The sequence below is a fragment of the Macrotis lagotis genome, chromosome 8 (assembly GCF_037893015.1).
Source record: "Macrotis lagotis isolate mMagLag1 chromosome 8, bilby.v1.9.chrom.fasta, whole genome shotgun sequence".
Lineage (NCBI taxonomy): Eukaryota > Metazoa > Chordata > Mammalia > Peramelemorphia > Peramelidae > Macrotis > Macrotis lagotis.
Genome location: NC_133665.1, coordinates 3,435,954 through 3,455,772, shown reverse-complemented (window position 1 = coordinate 3,455,772; position 19,819 = coordinate 3,435,954). Strand labels below are relative to the sequence as shown.

At 37.1% G+C, this 19,819-nt stretch overlaps 2 protein-coding genes across 4 annotated transcripts in view; one reads left to right on the top strand and one right to left on the bottom strand.

Moving 5' to 3' along the window:
• PALB2 (partner and localizer of BRCA2) overlaps positions 1-18,838 on the bottom strand; it is a 34,360-nt gene extending 15,522 nt beyond the window's left edge. For both annotated transcript variants that reach the window (XM_074196264.1, XM_074196265.1), the window contains exons 1-10: positions 18,731-18,838; positions 17,776-17,835; positions 17,556-17,640; positions 15,308-16,831; positions 12,851-13,647; positions 10,599-10,679; positions 7,943-8,104; positions 7,180-7,265; positions 6,504-6,665; positions 5,646-5,762 (exon numbers count right to left, since the gene is read on the bottom strand). In XM_074196264.1, the coding sequence (XP_074052365.1) occupies positions 5,646-5,762; positions 6,504-6,665; positions 7,180-7,265; positions 7,943-8,104; positions 10,599-10,679; positions 12,851-13,647; positions 15,308-16,831; positions 17,556-17,640; positions 17,776-17,835; positions 18,731-18,778 (3,122 nt within the window). In that variant the 5' untranslated portion in view covers positions 18,779-18,838. The remainder of the gene's footprint in view (positions 1-5,645; positions 5,763-6,503; positions 6,666-7,179; positions 7,266-7,942; positions 8,105-10,598; positions 10,680-12,850; positions 13,648-15,307; positions 16,832-17,555; positions 17,641-17,775; positions 17,836-18,730) is intronic.
• A 148-nt stretch (positions 18,839-18,986) lies between these two features.
• Positions 18,987-19,819, top strand: part of DCTN5 (dynactin subunit 5) — a 37,834-nt gene continuing 37,001 nt past the window's right edge. For both annotated transcript variants that reach the window (XM_074196262.1, XM_074196263.1), the window contains exon 1: positions 18,987-19,100. In XM_074196262.1, the coding sequence (XP_074052363.1) occupies positions 19,053-19,100 (48 nt within the window). In that variant the 5' untranslated portion in view covers positions 18,987-19,052. The remainder of the gene's footprint in view (positions 19,101-19,819) is intronic.

Here is a 19,819-nt window from a genome sequence, read left to right as displayed (position 1 = left end):
AATGCACAATTCAAATATCGTGGCGCTGCAGTCAGGATCACACAGGACTTAGCACCAACTACACTGGAAGCTCATAGGGCTTGGAATATAATATACCGGAAGGCAAAAGAGCTTAGAATGCAACTGAGAATCAACTACCCAGCAAAACTGAACATCCTCTTCCAGGGAAAAAGATGGACTTTCAATGAACCAGGCGAATTTAAAATGTTCCTGTTGGAATGGCCAGAGCTGAACAGAAGGTTTGATTTTCAAATACAGGACTCAGGTGAAGCATAGACAGTGGAGGAGAAGGGGAAAACATGAGGGACTTAATGATGATGAACTACATGTATTCCTGTATAGAAAAATGATACTGATAATACTCATATGAACCTTCTCATTTAATAGAGCAAGTAGAAGGAGCTTTTATAGATGAAGCACAGGAAAAAGCTGAATTTGAAGATATAATGTGGTGTAAAAATGGAGTCAGTAGATAAGGGGGAAATGTAATGGGAGAAATAAAAAGGAGAGGAGGAATATGCTATGATATTTCATATAATAAGAATTGTTCTTTATTACAATGAGCTATTGCAGTGATATGGAAGGAAGGAAGGCAAGGGGGAAATGAAAGACTCTTCGCTCTCATCAGAGGTGGCTAGGAGAGGAAACAACAAATATACTCAATGGGGTACAGACATCTGGAGTAAGAAGGAGAGAAGGGGGACAGGGGGAAGGCAGGGGGGATGTGAATGATGGGAAAGAAGATGGACCATGGGGGAGAGTGGTCAGATATAACACATTTTCTTTTTTACTTCTTGCAAGGGGCTGGGATTGGATGGCCTGTCTGGGACCATAGGGCCAGGTGGATGCTGGGCCTAAGGGGTGGTATGTGGGCTTGGGGCCGCTTGGGGCCTCTTGGCCCCAGGGCCAGGGATCTGTCGGCTGCGCCACTCAGCTACCCTACAGCAGAGACAGAGTGAAAGGAGAGAGAAAATATAGTACATGGTAGTGGAGAAGTATGAATGGAGGGAGTTATGATCAGCAATGTCAATGGTGGAAAAATATGGAAGTAACTTTTGTGATGGACTTATCATAAAGAATGTGATCCACCTGCAACAGAGCTGGTGGTGTTGGAACACAGACTGAAGCACATTTTTTATTATTATTATTTTTTGTGGGTGTTGTAGGGCAAATGGGGCTGGGTGGCCTGCCTGGGGTTGCACAGCTAGGTGACTCTTGGGTGTCTGGGGCCAGATTTGGACCTGGGTGCTCCTACTATTATTATTATTATTACTATTTTATTTTATTTTGGGTCTTTTTTATTTTTGGTTTTTGCAAGGCAGTGGGGTTGGGGTGGCTTGCATGGGGTCACACAACTGGGTGATTGTTGGGTGTATGGGGCTGGATTTGGGCTCAGGTGCTCCTGGCTCCAGGGCCAGTGCTCCATCCACTGCACCACCTGGCCATACCTACAATTATTATTATTTTATTTTAATTTTTTTCTCTCCCCTTTACTTTATGAGGGTCTATATTTTGAGGGGAAGAGGGAATATTATGTTTACTCTTAAGAATATTTTAGTAATGTATAAAAAAACATTATTTGTACAAAATAAGAATAAACGGTAAAGTGCTTTGTGAAAAAAAAAAGAAGACATGGACAACTACAACATTGACTTCCCTAAATTTCCCTACTTTCAACTTTCTAGAAGTTAGGAACTAGACTTTAGGAAAGAAAAACAGTAGATATATTGCTCAACTGTGGTAAAGTTAATTATCATCCAACGTAAAACAAGTTCAGTGATTATCTGTTTTTCCAGCTGCAATTACAGCTCTATAATGATTCCCAAATCCATATTCATCTCTCAGATCTCTCTTTATATTTTTTCCTCATCTGCATGAATATTCTCAATAGTTATTTTGTCATTACCTCAACTAAACATGGGAAACCTTCTCCCTCCCTACCTCCAAACTAATTTTCTTAAATTCCCTACTTCTTTCAGTATTTCAGCTATTCTTGGCCTAAATCAGTCATCTCTTAATACCATATAATATCTGATCAATGGCAAAACTCATGTAGGTTCTTCTGTAATATTTACCCATGTCTCCTTTCCCATTCTCACTATAAGCATTATAATGCAGGTTCTATCACCTTATTTTCAGTCTCTTGCATTAGTTTTCTGCATGTTGCTAACAAAACAGCTTTTCTGGCTGCTAGTCTCCTCTTCAACCAATACATCCTACACACTGTTGCTACATTTAGCCCTCGGAAATTTCTGTTTTCCTTATGTTACTTCCCCATCTCCAATGGTTCCTCATTATTTAAAAGACTGTGTCTAAATTCTTTAGCCTGGCATTAAACTTCTATAATACAGAACTAATGATTTCAACTTCATCTATAAACCCACAGCCTAACAAAAATAGGAGGCATTTAATACAATAAATACTTTTTTGGATTAATTAAATTTAATAACCATTTTCCCCTAAAAGCACCCCTTTCATTGAATCCTCATCACAATACTTTGCCAATTTGAAATGCTACCTGTTCTTCCCTACCCACCCTCTCTTCTGCTTATGCAATTTCTATCTTGGCTTTAAGGGCTGTCTTCCATGAAAGTTTCCCTGATCACTACCCACAACAGTAATTTCTCCCTCTGACCACTTTTTATTTGAACATACATGCGACAGAAACATGTATATATTTACATTCACAAGTAGATCTACTCATATAATTATATACTTGTTCTTGGTATAAATAATAGATGCTAATAGGGTGTGTGTGTGGGGGCCATGTAATGTATATGTTATAATACAAGTAACAAAACAGTAGATACTAGGCATTGAAAGGGTAATAATATAATGATACATAAACAGACCTGAAAACTGTATATTCTGGAACAAGAAAGAGTTCAAAAGAGGAAAAACTTCTGGAGAAAGTATTTAATGGAAAGAGTAAAGATTGGGGAAGCTAGGTGGCACACTGGGATAGAACACTGGCCCTGGAGTCAGGAGGACCTGAGTTCAAATCCTACCTCAGACACTTAATTTCCTGGCTATGTGACCTTGGGCAAGTAACTTAAACCCATTGCCTGGGTTTGAAAGAGAAGATTAATCTATGTGATTAGGATAAGGTCAAATGGGAAAGGGATACAATAAGGACACAAAATCAAAAAAAAGGTGAAAACAGAACAACCTTTGGGCAAATGTGGATAGAAAATTAACCAAGCTGTGGATAGTAATGTAATACATATAAAAACATGCAATGATTTTATAAGGTATTTTTTTTATTTATTTTTATTAAAGATATTATTTGAGTTTTACAATTTTCCCCCAATTATAAGGTCTTTTTGAAAGGCAAGGAGGCCTTTGTTCTTTGCTTGTTCAAGAAAAAAAAAATACCTAAATGAACTAACTGGAAAGACCTTAGTCAAGAAAGAAGAAAAAGGGGCAGCTAGGTGACACAGTGGATAAAGCATTGGCCCTGGAGTCAGGAGTACCTGGGTTCAAATCCGGTCTCAGAAACTTGATAATTACCTAGCTGTGTCCTTGGGCAAGTCACTTAACCCCATTTGCCTTGCAAAAAACCTTAAAAAAAAAAGAAGAAAAAGCAAGCACATCATTTTGTCTAAAGATTAAGAGCACTGGCCCTGGAGTCAGGAGGGCCTGAGTTCAAATTTGACCTCAGACACTTAATAATTACCTAGCTATGTGACCTTGGGCAAGTCACTTAACCCCAATGCCTTGCAAAAAAAAAAAAAGATTAAATAAATCTGTCTTCCTACCCTGATATTCCAGATAAGAAAATGTCAAATAAGTAGAGATAAAGGTCACTTAGGGCTCCCTCCTTCATAAGGCTTTCCTTGATCCTCCCCAAAAAAGAAATGGTTTTCACTTATTAGAGAAATGCAAATTAAAGATTCTCTGAGGTACCACCTCACACCTCTCAGACTGGCCAATAGGACCAGAAAGGATAATGATCATTGTTGGAAGGGATGTGGGAAATCTGGGACACTATTACACTGTTGGTGGAGCTGTGAATCATCCAACCTTTCTGGAGAGAAATTTGGATCTATGCCCAAAGGGAAACAAAAATGTGCATACCCTTTGATCCAGAAATACCACTACTGGGTCTATACCCTGAAGAAATGATGAAAATGGGTAAAAACATCACTCGTACAAAAATATTCATAGCAGCCCTGTTTGTGGTGACAAAGAATTGGAAATCAAGTAAAAGTCCTTCAATCGCGGAATGGCTTAGCAAACTCTGGTATATGTAGAAACCAGGAGGGATGGGAATTCAGGGAAGCCTGGAGGGATTTGCATGAACTGATGCTGAGTGAGATGAGCAGAACCAGAAAAATGCTGTACACCCTAATAGCAACATGGGGGTGATGATCAACCTTGATGGACTTGTTCATTCCAGTGTAACAATCAGGGACAATTTAGTGGTGTCTGCAATGGAAAATACCATCTGTATCCAAATAAAGAACCATGAAATTTGAACAAAGTTCAAGGACTATTCCCTTTAATTTAGGAAAAAAAAAATCTGATAATCTTATTGTCTGATCTTGTTATCTCTTATACTTTATGTTTCTTCCTTAAGGATACGATTTCTCTCTCAACACACTCAATTTGGACCAATGTATAACATGGAAAAAATGTAAAGACTGACAAATTGCTTTCTGTGGGGGTGGGGGAGGGAAGTAAGATGGAAAATTGTAAAACTCAAAATAAATAAAATCTTTAATTAAAAAAAGAAAAAAATGGTTTTCCTTCTGATTTCACACAGTACTTTGTACCTCTCATTTTAAAATTAAATTCTCTGTACATTATTTTACAGTAAACAAATATTTGGGTAGGGGTCACATGAGCATTCCTCTCTTAACCTTCTTCCCCAATCCTCAATCCTAAATTCTATAGTCAGGACTACTCTCTTATTGACATTCTTCTGTAATATCAGAAAGGACCTTCCATTCAAAATATTCAAACATTCAAATTTACCTCAAAGTATCATGTAAGTTGAAATGTAATAATCACCAGAGATCATGAGTATGATTTACAAAGGGATCATAAATGCATGTACTCCAGGTCTACAAAAACTATATACTCAATAATGGATGAAGGTTATTTGGACAAAAGTTACCTTATTACCTTAAGAAAAGCAAGTCATTGATCATAAAATAGATCTGTCTTCTAACAATAAAAGTAACTTTTACTTCTAAACTGTGCTTCTAAAAATGATTTTTAATCATAACCATCCCATTAATATCCAATAATTTATCCTATTAATACATACATAAAATATTTTCATATTTTAGTGAAGGTTTGTAAGGCAATGGTCCAGGGCCTTTCCTGTTCTGTTGCTACATCAAAAACAGTTTGCTGAATAACTTTTTTTTCATTCTTTTTTTAAATCTTTGTTAAAAGGAATGGCTCAGTACAGTGGAGAGATATATTGAAAAATAAATACAATGTAAATCAAAAAGCATGAATTAAAACAAAGGAAAAAATAATGAGGATGACATATTATTTTTCTTCTGAGTTGCAAATAAAAATCAATATACACATATATATTCTATAATTCAGATTAACCTTTTACAGACTTGGTATGATTTAATGACGCTTTATTGTTTACTGACTTCAAAATTTGCTACAAAAGGAAAACTTACCAGATAACAATATTGCTCATCAGAGTTGTGCCAAGCAAAGCATCTTGCATTCCTTGAACCTCAGCAAAAGCTAGGATTGTTTCTTCTGGAGACATCAAGGTCTGTTTTTCTTTACTTCTAGATTTTAAAGAGTATTAAGAATTAGAACCTCATATCAAAGATTTTTCTAGGCAAGCCTATCTACAGAACTCTACCCAAAAATTATATTCAAGTATCCAAAAAAAGGATCTAATCACAAAGTTGTAATAACAGAAAACACTTAAAAAAAGTTAATGTCACAGAATAATTCTATTTCTTTTCTTGCCTAATTCCATATAGCTAAATCAGAGATAAAAGAAGAAAACTGAAAATTGAATAAAGGAACTCTTCAATACTATCCAAGATAAATAAGACAAAGACATAATTTCAAATTTCTGAACAATTTTTTTCCTGTCTCCCTACCAGAAAAGCCTAAGCTCTGCTAACAGACCTCCCTTATACCATCATGGCAGTTCCAGTTATCTGTCACAGCTTTTCTGTTCTACTACTTTAATGTGTATGGCCCCTCTACTTAAGTATCTGAATTATTTCTGGAAATACCTATAAATGTTCAGCTTGTCCTCTGCTCTTTACAGTTAAACTCTCAAGACTTTAAGTCCTGTGACCAAAATAATTTCTCTTATAAACTGAAAAAAAAGGAGGTAGCTAGGTGGCACAGTGGATACAGCACCGGCCCTGGAGTCAGGAGTAGCTAAGTTCAAATCTAACCTCAGACACTTAATAATTGCTTTGGGCAAGCCACTTAACCCCACTGCCTTGCAAAAACTAAAAAAATAAAAAATGAAAAAAACATATCTGTGTAACCAATGCTTGTTTTACCTTCCAGATCCTGAAAAGGTCATGAGGTCTACTTGATGATCATGAAGGGTCCCATTGCTACAGACTAGCCTCTTCTGTCTAAGTCCAAGCACAGCTTTTATATTTCCAGATTTTACAAGTGACTGCTTTAAGCATTCATCATCATCAGAACAAAATAATAATCTAAAACAAATCAGATTGAAACATAAGGAAAATTTTATATAATTAAAAAATATATTAAAATATTGAAAAGGATTTTTTGGAGCTATAGAAATAGAATGTCTTTGCAACTTCACACTTTAAAAGTAAACTTTTCTGATTCAGATTTATATGTTATTTTAAGGCTTACAAACCTTGTCCTCACAGCCACCATTATTAACCTTTCCTTCTCTCCACCCCCCATTTTCTAGACAAGGAATCTAAGGCTCAGAAAGATCAGGGTCATGCTAATATGAATCACAGATGAAATTTGAACATAGACCTTTTTTGACTACACATTCATCACATATTGCATTCATTTTAATGCCCATGAGTTTATAGGTCTTGCTCTTTTAATGAAAATTCAATATCCATTCAAAGTTCACAGTATAAATAGGTATTTAAGATTTAGTAAGTATAGACTAGTAACCTCTTAATAAAAATTTGCTGGTTCATTCTTTCAATAATAAAGAAAAAACAAAGCTTTATACTTACATACCTGATTTCTCTAATTTCTAGATGTCCCAATGCAACACATACAAGATTACAAGAATCCCAAAGTGGAATAATTTGTAGTACTGGAATCTAAATCAAAGAACAACAACAAAAAAGAACCATTTCTTGCCTGTTGTATCTATTTCACTTTTCATTCATTTCAGTCAATTTCCAAACTTCTTAATAAGCACATTCTAATTTATTTTTACAAAGCCAAAGTTTTCTCAAACCAATACTATGTATCTAAACATATCACTTTTCTTGAGGCGGCTAGGTGGTGCAGTGGATAGAGCACCGGCCCTGGAATCAGGAGTACCTGAGTTCAAATTGGACCTCAGACGCTTAATTAATTACCTACCTGTGTGGCCTTGGGCAAGCCACTTAACCCCATTGCCTTGCAAAAAAACTAAAAAAAAATTATCACTTTTCTTAGTGGTGTCAGAGTTTATGAACCAAACTCTGAAAAAGCAAATCAGTATTAATGAAGGCTTCATAAAGAGAAAAAAAGTTTTTGCATCCAACAAAAAAAGTTAACTAATATGATAATTGATATAATGGAGAATTGTGTTTTGGAAAACAGGTAAAAGCAAATTAGAATTAGAAATTAGAAATCTTGAGAAATTCCCAAATACCTTAAATGTGGTTTGTGGATTGATGTGGATTGAGTATCAATTTTTGCTTTATGGATAAGTTGTGCCTACTTATCCCTATGCAAATGAAGTTCTTTTTTACAGTCAATTCCACTTACAAACATCTTTGATTCCTACCTCTGTGAAGTGCCATGTGTAAACTTTTCCCCACTGCCAGTTATCCAGAGATTTCCAGAGAGAGACTGTAAATTCGCAGGCAGTTATGATACATGACTCCTTATAGCCCATTATTTCCCACCACACAGTACTCACATCCACAGAACAGGAATCTGAAGGATTCTGTCACAAAGGAGGAATAGCAGTTAACGTAAAGTAACAAGAGCAAATAATTAAATCATTCTTTAAGGTTTATGAGGTATTTCCCTCATAGCAACCCTTTGTTTGGAGCAGGGAATACAAGTATTACAATCTTCATTTTAGATTGATGATGAGAAAAATGAACTAAAGTGACTTCAAAAGGTCATACAAAGTTAAGTAGTCAAATTATGACTCAGAGCCAGGACTCTTGACTCTCAAAGCTAGTGAGTCCCTGATGCTACCTAGATTATTAAGTTTGTTTCACATAAATTTCACTAATTCCTCATGAAAAGTATCCAAGCTGAGACTAGATATCTGTAGGGAAGGGGGACTCATATTTCAGGGAAAGGGTTATATAGAGGATCTATGAGAATGTGAGACCTAGATAATACTAAAAAAGAAAATTCAAAAGTAATGATTTGATATTACCCTAAATAAAGTAGAGGGTTAAATTAAATTAGAATTCTTTTCAGGAGGAAGGAAAATTAGAATCATAGGCCTTGCCAACTGTACTGTGTCTTAAACTTTGAATAAGACTTTATGCTAATCATCTTCATATCTCCCAAGCACCCAATAGTGCTTGATGCTCCAGATTCACTGACTAGTATACAAACATTTAAGCCTTAATTTCTACTATACCCATTTTTATACTCCCTTTAAAAACTTTCAAAAACCCTTTCAAATAGTCACTTTAGTAAATTAATAGTACAAGAAATATAAGAGGCTGCTTTCATTGAACCTGCAAGGATTTATCCTGCTTTAAAATATTGTTTTTTTCCCTCATTTTCATGATAATAATCTTGAGGCTAAGTATTATTAAGTCAAAATACATTCCTCTGTGTATAAATCAAATGAACAAGCCAACTTTATGACAAATGCAGTAAAGCTTTAGATTTGGAGTCTTGGACCTAGATTGTAATTTATATAGTACTACATGTACTACAGTACTATAGTACCTCAGACAAAACACTTCCCCATCTTCTAGTCCAGCTGCCTCTGCTAACTGAAATTAAGAGTTTATATAATTGTAGATCCTGGGATTATCCCTTTCTTCCATTCACCATTCTTGATAGACAGCATTTTTCATATAGATTTATTCTGATAAAGATAATTATTGTTTTAAAAGCCCACACTTATAAATTATTCACATTTCAAAAAGATCACTAGATTGGTAAATAACTGCCTCACCTGGCCCACTAAATCAGTACTACCCCAGACATGCTTCACTCTTCCTATTTTTTGGATACAAATTCACCAGCAGCCTTACTGCTCCTTCAGTTCTGGAACCAAGATCAAAATGAATTCAGCTAGTTACTCCTTGAAAGAAACCAATCAAATCTACAAGACCTCACTAGCCATTCTAGAAATCTTTAAGTCTAAAGTGCCCCCTACTGGCCACTAATCTCTTTACACATAAACAATCTTGCCCATCTAGAATATAAGCTCCTGGAAGGCAAGGGCTTTTTGCTTTTACATTTGTATCAGCAACACCAAGTAGAGTGCCCTCCACATACAGTTTAATGAATGTTTTTCCATTCATTCAATTTATCCAAAGGTTTAAAAAATCTTTTTGTAATATGAATGATACTTGATAGGTGTGGACTTTTAAAATAATAATTAACTTTTATCAGAGCCTGTCCACACCAAAAATACCTTCTACAATGAAAGGAGATTGAAAAAAAGGGGTCAGTTCAGGAATTAGCTATCATGTAAATTCTAATTTTAGTTTGTAGAAGTCAAAACAAAATAGACCCTGTAACCCACTAATCAATTAAACATTTTGCCTGCATTGTTAAATGAAATTGTAGCATAAAAATTTTAGAGACAAGTTTGACAATCTAAAAAGTAAAAGGAAAATGTAAAGCACATTATTTTTTTAAAAAGGTTTTTGCAAGGCAATAGGGTTAAGTGGCTTGCCCAAGGCCACACAGCTAGGTAATTATTAAGAGTCTGAGGCCAAATTTGAACTCAGGTCCTTCTGACTCCAGGGTTGGTGCTCTATCCACTGTGCCACCTAGCTGCCCCCCAAAGCACCATATTTAAAATACAACACTATTGTGTTTATAATTTCTTTTCTATAATAAAAGTAGGAAGAGTTGAACAATCTCTCTTCAATCAGGAACAAAATCTGTACAATTTTAAATGTTTATATAAGCTGACTACACTGGGAAAGGGATACAGATCATTTCCTCTTTTACAATCTTCCTAAAAAGAATTAAAATATTCATGTCCCTTACAAGAAAACCTTTTTAACAGGAAAAAAAAAAGGAGGGAAGGGAAAGGAATTATTTCAGTTTCAATTTTATCTGAATTTAAAGAGTACTTTTTTTTAATAGTCATGTTAAACATATTTTAAAGAGTATTCATATACTTTCTTAAATGGAGGACAATGACATGATCAAATTTTTCTGTTTTCAGAACTCATTTAATGTATCAGTAATTAAGGAGATAGTGATAAAGAAGACAGCCTTCTAACCTTCAACTTGGAAACTAGCTGTAGGTTACCCAGTTTCAAATTATCACTCCAAATCTCAGTAGAATGTTCTTCTGATTTAGTCTGTGGGGAGAAAGAATTCAGTGTATTAACTTACAATCTTTGACTGACATCATTAATTAAAATTTCAGTACTCTGTATTATTTTCTTCCTAAATTGAACAGTAAGACATAGTGATAACGTCATTAAAAAGGCAGCTTTTTTGTACAACTCTCCCATTTTTAAGAATGAATTTTAAGTTAATCATAAAACCATAATTAAAGCTTAATATTCATATATCAAAAGAATACATTAAAATATTATCTTACTGGACATTTCCAATGTTTTAAACTAAGTACAGGACCAACTCATCAAGTATTCATTAATTATGACTCACTATTCATTTGTTTCATTCCTTTGATGCATGTTTAACAAGTGGGTAACTTTAAAGCTAAATAAAATTCATTTGCTACAATTAATAAGTAAGGTTTAGTGTTAGTATCTCAAGGAAAAAAATGAAAAAAAATAGGAAAGAAGGGAATAGTCATTTACAGACCTGAGATTACATAATAAAACAGTAATTACTTGGTCCTGGTTAAAAACTAGAAAAGTAGATCAATAGAACAAGAAAAGCCAGAATTATAAACAATCAAATTCACTACATCGGTGTTAGATAAATTCAAGAATATAAACTTTAGGAGGAATTCCCCATCTGAAAAGACTTAGGTTTAGACCCCATATCTTATACTAGGGAGGATTTCTAGATCTGGAGTCCATGAATTCTTTAATTTTGATAATCATTTTAATATAACTGTTGCCTTTGTAACGCTATATATTTTACTTTATACACTAAAAGCTATTATTCTGAAAGGAAGTTCATAGGTTTAATCAGACTATTATGTCTCAGACCCCCTTCCCCAAGTCTGATTCAGACTCATGACATAAACAAGGTTAAGAATTGATATATAGATATATTGGGATAGCAAAGAAGAGAATTCCTAACCAAAGGAAATGTAGAAATGACAAAAGAAAAACAGATAATTTCCTTAATATGAAATTGAAAATCTTTTCCTTAAAAGGAAAAAAAAAAGTAATGTACTGGGGGGGGGTAGTAATAAGTAGGTAGCTATAGGTAGCTCAGTGGATAGAGCACCAACTCTGGAGTCAGGAGGACCTGAGTTCAAATCTGGCCTCAGACACTTAGTAATTACCTAGCTGTGTGACCTTGGACAAGTCACTTAACCCCAATGCCTTGCAAAAAAACAAAATAAAGCACTAGATTGGTTGATTAGGAAAATAAATTTACATTTTATCTCACCTATCCAAGAAATACAAAGATTAAGAGCAATTATCTAATAAGTGGTCAAAGAATATGAACAAATGGTTTTTGAAAGACAATTTGCAAAGTATTAACATGAATGACTCTTCCAAGGAGACAAATCAAAATGATTCTAGAGGTTTCAACCCACATTCAGCAAAATGACAGAGCTGATATCAGATGGAAATAGTCAATATTGGACTGCATGAAGACAGTTAACCTAATGCACAGCTGGTAGAGCTATGAACCATTTGGAAAACAATTGGCAATTATGTTATGAAAGTAACTAAAATGTCCATAACCTTTGATCCAAAGATCCCATTTCTAAGGATATATGCCAAAGAGATGTATGTCCAAAAGAATCATAGTAATACCTTTTCTCTTAGTTTTGGAAACAAAGTACTCATCAAAGTATTTATATAAATTATGTACATGAATGCTGCAAAATATGATTGAGCCATAAAAAATGACAAATAAGAATTAGAGCAATCAATCAACAATTATTTATTAAGTACCTACTTGTAGCAATGTAGAGTAAAGCAAACATAAGTAGGAAAACAGCATATATGACAATAGAAATGGAAAGAACAATAAAACTGAGCACTGCGTAATTAGCATGACCAAACTTGACCTTGAGGAAAGATAGGAAAATGTATGTGGAATAATGAAGATCTTATCAGATAGTGATTGGTTTTTTCCCTTTCTTTTTTTTGATGTTAGTTACAAAGTAAGATTTACTTGAGGTGAGGGGAAGCATATATCTGAATGTAAGTATAATAATGAAAGCTATCAAACCTTTTTTAAAAATTTTGAGAATTGGGGATGGTTAGGTGGTGCAGTGGATAGAGCATCGGCCCTGGAGTCAGGAGTACCTGAGTTCAAATCTGGCCTCAGACACTTAATAAAAAAATTTTTTTTAAGAATTGAAAAGTCATACCTGTAAAGTGCTTTCCAATAGTGGTCTTTCTTTGCAAGTGATCGAATCAACAGGTAGAAGAGTTTCTTGAGAACCACAATCACTGTCAAATTCCCTTTCAGAAGCTACTATTTGGTCAGACTGCTTTTTCACTTCCCTATCTAATAAATGCAAGTTAGTATCCATTTTCAAAGCATTAAGTGAATTGCTACACTGATTATCTCCAGTAAGAGAGTCTGGTTCCTTCAAGTAAGTATATAAAGATGTACAAAAATTAGGTCCAGTAATTTCAGTAGCCACATTTCCACTATAAACTTGGGAGCCAAAAACTGGAGTGGCACCTAGGGTAGGGAAAACAGAAGACACATCTGCTTCAAACTGGTTATTTGTGGTAGTTAAGTTAGTATTAGAGGGTGTGAAAAGGAGCATATTTTGAGGAGTACTCTTTGGGGTTTTTGGCTGTGAGTTTCTTGTTATAGTAATAACATCCTCTGCTAAATTCTCCTTTTCAGTAATTATTTTTCTAGGCACCTCCAAAAAAAGTTGGGCTCCATCATCACACTTTTTTATGCCATCTCCTGATTCAAAGGATTCAATTTGTTTTGCTGAAAAGAACTTTAATTTCTCAAGCTTAAGAAAACCGAAGTCCTCATCAGGCAAGTCAAAATCGATGATGTTGATACATGACGACAACCTCTCAAAACTGAATATGTCATTCTTCAGATGGAATGAAAGGTCAATACTAGTACTACCCTCAATTGAAGAATCATTGCCAATGGAAGAAAGAAGGTTCTCATTTTGAATACAATCTTGTTTCCCTAACAAAAAAAGAAAAAAGTAAATTAATCTGAGAAGAGAAACAGATTGATTGGCTTTCATAATCATTTAAGCAATACCTTGGAAAAGAACACCATTAAATCACTAGATCATTTGTTGTAACACTACAGTGCTGCTATAATACTGAAAGTAAGGTTTCTGCTTTTTTCCTCCTTACTAGTGAAAGGCAGGGATACATTCCAGCTACAAAAAAAGTCAGCCATTGAGGCAGCTAGGTGGCATAGTGGATAGAGCACCATCCTGGAGTCAGGAGTACCTGAGTTTAAATATGGCCTCAGATACTTAATAATTACCTCGATGTGTGACTTTGGGCAAACCACTTAACCCCATAGCATTGCAAAAAAAAAAACAAACCCCAAAAAAGTCAACTTTCACTTAAGCTTCAACAGAATGCCTTCTGCTGTTTAAGAGCCTAAATCTAAAGTTTTACACTCTCTCTCTCTCTCCATATATATATATATATATATATATATATATATATATATATATATATATATGTATATATATATATATATACATATATATATATATATATATATATATGTAGTACAACTCTTAAAGCTGCATTGAGGGGTGGCTAGGTCGCACAGCACCGGCCCTGGAGTCAGGAGTACCCGAGTTCAAATCAGGCCACAGACACTTAATAATTACCTAACTGTGTGGCCTTGGGCAAGCCACTTAACTCTATTTGCTGTGCAAAAAAAAACTTAAAAAAACAACAACCGCATTGCAGAATTCAGGAGTGACTGACACACAGATCTAGAATTTGGCAGGAAATATTAATAGGGAGGGAAGAGGAGCTAAAAAAATGTGAGGACTATTCCATCCATGTGCTTGGTTCCCAGATTACAGTAAGCTGCTCAAATAAGATTCTTTTGGACCAGTACTAATAAACTTGATTTTCTACACTAATAGAAATGAACGTTTATTATTCTGTGATCAGACAAGTAGAGTAGTAGAAGAAAGGACATTAAATTTAGGAGTCAGAAGACTCATGTCCTAGTTCTGAAAGTAATTATGTGACCTTGGACAAGTCACCCTCTTTAAACCGTAAGTTTCCTGTTCCATTAAACTGGAATAATTGAGATTGTTATGAAAATACTTTGTAAACCTAAAAATTTAATTTTTATGTCCTGGAAAGGCTAGGTAAATTACCTTTGGTAAAAGCACAGTTGCATAGGTCTGGAGCTTTTTGGTATATAAGTACGCATAATAATCCTAGCCAGAATTCATGAATTATTTTAAATTTTGCAAAACTCTTTGTATGTGTTGTCTCAATTGATCCTCCTAACACATCTGGGAGTAGGTGCTATTACCCCCATTTTACAAACTAGGAAACTCAGGTTGAGAAAGGTTAAGTGGTTCAATTTGACAAAACTAGTACATAGCTAAGACAGGATCCAAATTCAGGTTTTCATTAATCCAAGTCCAACATTCTATCAATGAGCTACCAAGCTCTGTTGGATAGCTAAAATCATGTCAGTTGTTTCTCAAACTGACAATTGGCTTGGTCCCAAAATCATCAGCATTAATTACAACTTCTACCCAGTGAATGACATGTTTGGATGGATTTTTAACATGCTCTGGTTTTTGTGGAACAGAATTTATCTTAATTAAACCTAAAGAATTGAACACACATACCTTGTGTTCTTGACATGGGTGCTTTTTGGTCAAAATTAGCAAGGGTACACCTTGCTTTTTCTGTGACTGTTTTTTTACCCTGAGCATTTTCTTTTTTCCTTGGAGACTCTTTGCACAAGGCAACATCTTCCCTGGGTTTTTTAACATCCAGTTCATCAGAAACTTGCAGCTCTGAGCACTGATCAATTATTCCTTTTTTGCAAAAGAATCTTCTTCCTCTGAGTCTTCTACTTGACCGTCTTTTACAAGCATTCAGAGCAAAATCATTGTCTTTAGTGGGTAAAGGAGGAGAGCTGCCTTCAGTGGTTGATAAGAAAGACTTTTGTAAAGGACTACTAGAACTTCCTTGGTCAGATAAAGGAGATTCACTTTGCTCTTGGGAGGACAGATCTATATTTTTGGTTACCTGCTTATGTTTATGCTTAAATCCTTTTCTTTTTACACCTAAATGGTTTTGAATTACAGCTTCCAGATCTACTGTCCTCTGACAATTTGACATTTGTCGTGTTGTCCTAATGTAATACTCCACAGGAAACAGAAGACCATCAAGCACTGTACAAGAATTTAATGGATTTTCTGTAGGACCAGGAGAGATCATTTCTCTAATAGGACTATCAGTCTCACTTAAGACCTCTTTCTTTTTAAGATTTTCACCTCTATCAAAGTTACTAGAAGATCCTAAAGGCTTCAAGTTATGATTTTGTTCATCAAAATGTGTGTTTTTACTTAATGAATAATTGAGCTCATTGGCAGAAAATGCTTTTTCATCTGATGGCAAGGGGAGAGGTCCAGACATCTCTTTATCCACATTCATAACATCATTTATCATTTGGTCACCTCGAGAGGAAACATATTCTTTCCCTCCTTCCTCTAATTTTTTAGGTGAAACATTAATAAGGTTTATTGAACATTGGGTAGCCAGTTTGTAGTTATCAGAGATTTCTTCAAGAGGTCCACAGCCAAGCTGCTCAATATTACTGTCATCCAAAGGATTATATAAAGAAAGTGCAGCTACTTTAGGAAGATAATTTTCTTTCAAAATTCCACTGGCATCATTTTCAAGTTCAAGACATTCACTTTTTTTTGTGATTGGTAGTAGTGAATTTTGAAACTCACTGTCATCACATGACAATTGATTTCTTGTCTGAAACACTGTTAATTCAGGATTTTCAATAGCAAATATTTGTTTCTGCTGTCTTCGTTCAGCATTTATAAGTGAATCAGAGTCAAAGAAAGACTCACTTCCTTTTAATACTGGTGTCTTTTTTTGGCTCTTCATTCTATTCAATGGCTGTTTATTTTGCTTCTTCTCATTTTCTAGTCCAGTGATGCTATGAAGAAAATTCTCCTGACAGTTAGCATCTTTATGTTTAGGATATACTTCTGATGAACCAGTGCTCAATAACTCAGACTCAAAGTCAAGTGTTATGGCAGTTTTCTTCTTGGTTTCTGTATTCAGACAGGCATTGATTTGTAGTGTACATGTTTCTAATTTATCACCAAGAGAAACTTTGTCTTCTGGTTCTAGGGAAACAAAAATAGTTTATAAGTCATTCAAAAAAAATGGAACAAATTTTATAAAGGAGATACTCCTTTGTGGAAAAAGATCAGTGGACCAAGAAAAAAGAGATCTGAATTTAAGTCTTGCCTCCTCTACTTTCCAACTGAGTAGCCATGAACAAATAGGAATTCTAAGTGGCATCATTTTCTCATCTATGAAATGGAAATGATATCTATTTTTTCCATCTCTAAAGAATGTTGTAGGGATTAAAAAAATATAGTGTATATAAATGCAAAAGTGTTATATGAATATAAATTGTTTCTCTTCCTGTATTGTTATGAATATGTTTAATGCATCAGGTAGGTTGTAGGAAGATACATAGATAAGCTAATCAAATAAGCTGTCAAAGAGGTTACAATATAGTATTACATTCAAACTTTGACAAATGCACGTGATCATAAAGCTAATTTACATAGAGAAATTAATTTCATTGACAAAAAGTAAGCTTTTTTCCCCATACTCCATCAAGAATTATCTATTTCTCCCAACTTCTTTCCTTTCTTTCCTAAATTCTTTTCCTTCCTTTACCCCATTGTAAACAAAATTTATAATTGAAAGTAGATATAAAAAGATTAAGCACAAAAAAGTAAATGTTAAAAATTCTATCTTAATTTTAAGATAATATTCAAATAAATTTAAATAAGTTCAATGAACACAAATGAATAAAATGAACTGATTAACTTTTACCTGAGTTGATTTGTATTGCCTGTTTAAGCATACAATCCTGTTCAATCTTCAAAGAATTTTTTGCTTTCTCAGCTCTCTGAGCCCTCTAGAAGAAACAAAAGCAGGCCCAGGAGCAAGTTCAACAACATTAAATTTTCTCAAAGCTTATACTTACTAAAATGATAACAAATGTTGTCATCTGTGAAGGCAGCATTTGCTTTTCAGGAAAAGACTGTCCTACCTGTAATCGAGCCAACGTCTTGGTGTATTCTCTTTTTAAGAATGCCAGCTTTTCCTTCAACTGGAGAGAGAAAGGCATCAAATCTACAATTACACATTTCCAAAAGAAACCATTGGAATAGAGAGGTCAGACCGGAGATAAGGGTCTGGCCCAGGTAGGAAGCGTCAGAGCTTTTGCAATGCAGTTTGATTTTTGAATTTCTTAAGTTCTCTTAATAGAAAACATTCCCTTGGGGAGGCGAGGTGGTAAAGTGGATAGAGCACCGGCCCTCCGGCCTCAGACACTCAATAATTACTTAGCTGTGTGGCCTTGGGCTGGCCATTTAACCCCACAGCCTTGCAAAAACCTAAAAAACAAAAAGAAAACAAAACATTCCCAAGAATGGGGGGGGGGGGGGGATGAACGTTTCAGAACCAGCGCTTCAATCCAACAAGGATGGTAGCGGTCTTGGCCCCCCTGCACTTAGCATCTATACAGTAGGTGCTTAATAAGTGTTTGTTGAATCGATAATTAAGTACAAGCACCGGGAAGGCAAATTTTAAAAACAGGGCGACCGCTGGACCTCTACGGGCAGGAGCAGAATCCGTGGCTACAGCCTGGAATCAGGAAAACCTGAGTTCGAATGCTGCGTCAGGCAGAAACCAGCCCCGCTCTGGGAGCCTCCCAGCGCCGGTTCTGTTATCCAGGGCTGGGCGCGGGTCGCGCCCGGCAGCCGGGGTGGCGTCCTCCGCTAGGGAAACGCCGCTGTCCGGAGGGAGTCCCCCCGTCCGGGGCGATGGAGAGCGGGGGCCCGGGCCGAGGGGGCCGGCGAGGAAAGCCCTCCCGGCCCGCCCCTCCTTCCTCCGCCGCCCGGCAGGCCCAGGCGCCCGCCACCCCGCCACCCCCGCCACCCCCGCCACCCCGCCACCCCGCCACCCCCGCCACCCCCCGCCACCTCTCCACCCCGGCCCGGCACCTTCGCCTTCTCCTCACAGCTGAGCACTCTCCCCGCCGAGTCCTCCATGGCTGGAGCCACCGGGGGAGAGGGGGCCGCGCGGCTGCGGGAGCCCGCCCCTTCCACCTCCCGCCACTTCCCCCCCAGGCTGTAGGGGCCGCTCGCCGGCAGCCAATTGGAATCCAGCGAAAGGAGCGCAGGCCAATCGACGGAGAGGGGCGGGACCAGAGGAGAAGGAAGGAGGATGGGATAGGCGTTCCCCACCCCTTCCAGACAGGAAGTGACGGAGGAGACCGGAAGCGGGAAGAAGGGAGATTGGAGCTTTGGAGACCGAGGCTGCGAGATGGAGCTGAGCGAGCTACTCTACAATAAATCCGAATACATCGAGACGGTGCGCTGGGGGACAATGGCCACGGGGAGCGGGGCGGGGGCTGGAGTGGGCGGGTGGTCTGGGGAAACTCCCCGCTGAAGGCTGGGCCGCCCCGCCCATCCGGAGCGGCCCCAGCCCCGCCCCTGCTTCCTCCGCCTCCTCCAGGCCAGTTGGCACCCCGGAGTGCAGGCCCCGGGGCTCGCCGCCACTCTTAAATCCTCGCTGCCCAGCCTCCCCCTCTGGAGGAGAAATCACTCCGGGTCCTCAGAACCGGAAGAGATCCTCGTTGTACAGACGAGGAAACTGAGGCCCAGAAAGAGGACCCCGATGCAGCGTGGCTGCGTTACTGTGAGCTGCTTCTGCAGGTCTTTATGTCTTTAGTTTGGGGCATCCTGGAACCTGTTAACGTTTTACCTATGGACCCACTCGCTTGGAAAGAGCTGCCACAGGAACAGCTCTTCCCTGCCCTCCTTCAGATTTGTCTTCATCCTGCAGGTCCCGGGTCCCCGGTAGTGGTAACACTTAGGGGACTAAACTTCTTCCTCGAAGCTTCAAGCAGACAGGTTCTGTAGCCCTAATATTCTAGCCCCCTTCCTTTCTTTCCCCAGACTGCTGCCCTCTAAAGCTCTGAAGCCTAAAAAGGGCCGAACCCAGTTTTCCTCAGAAATGTGGCTGAATTTTTATTTAAGGAATTCTACTGAGAAGTCCTTTATTAGCACCTATGTACTGAGTTCTAAACG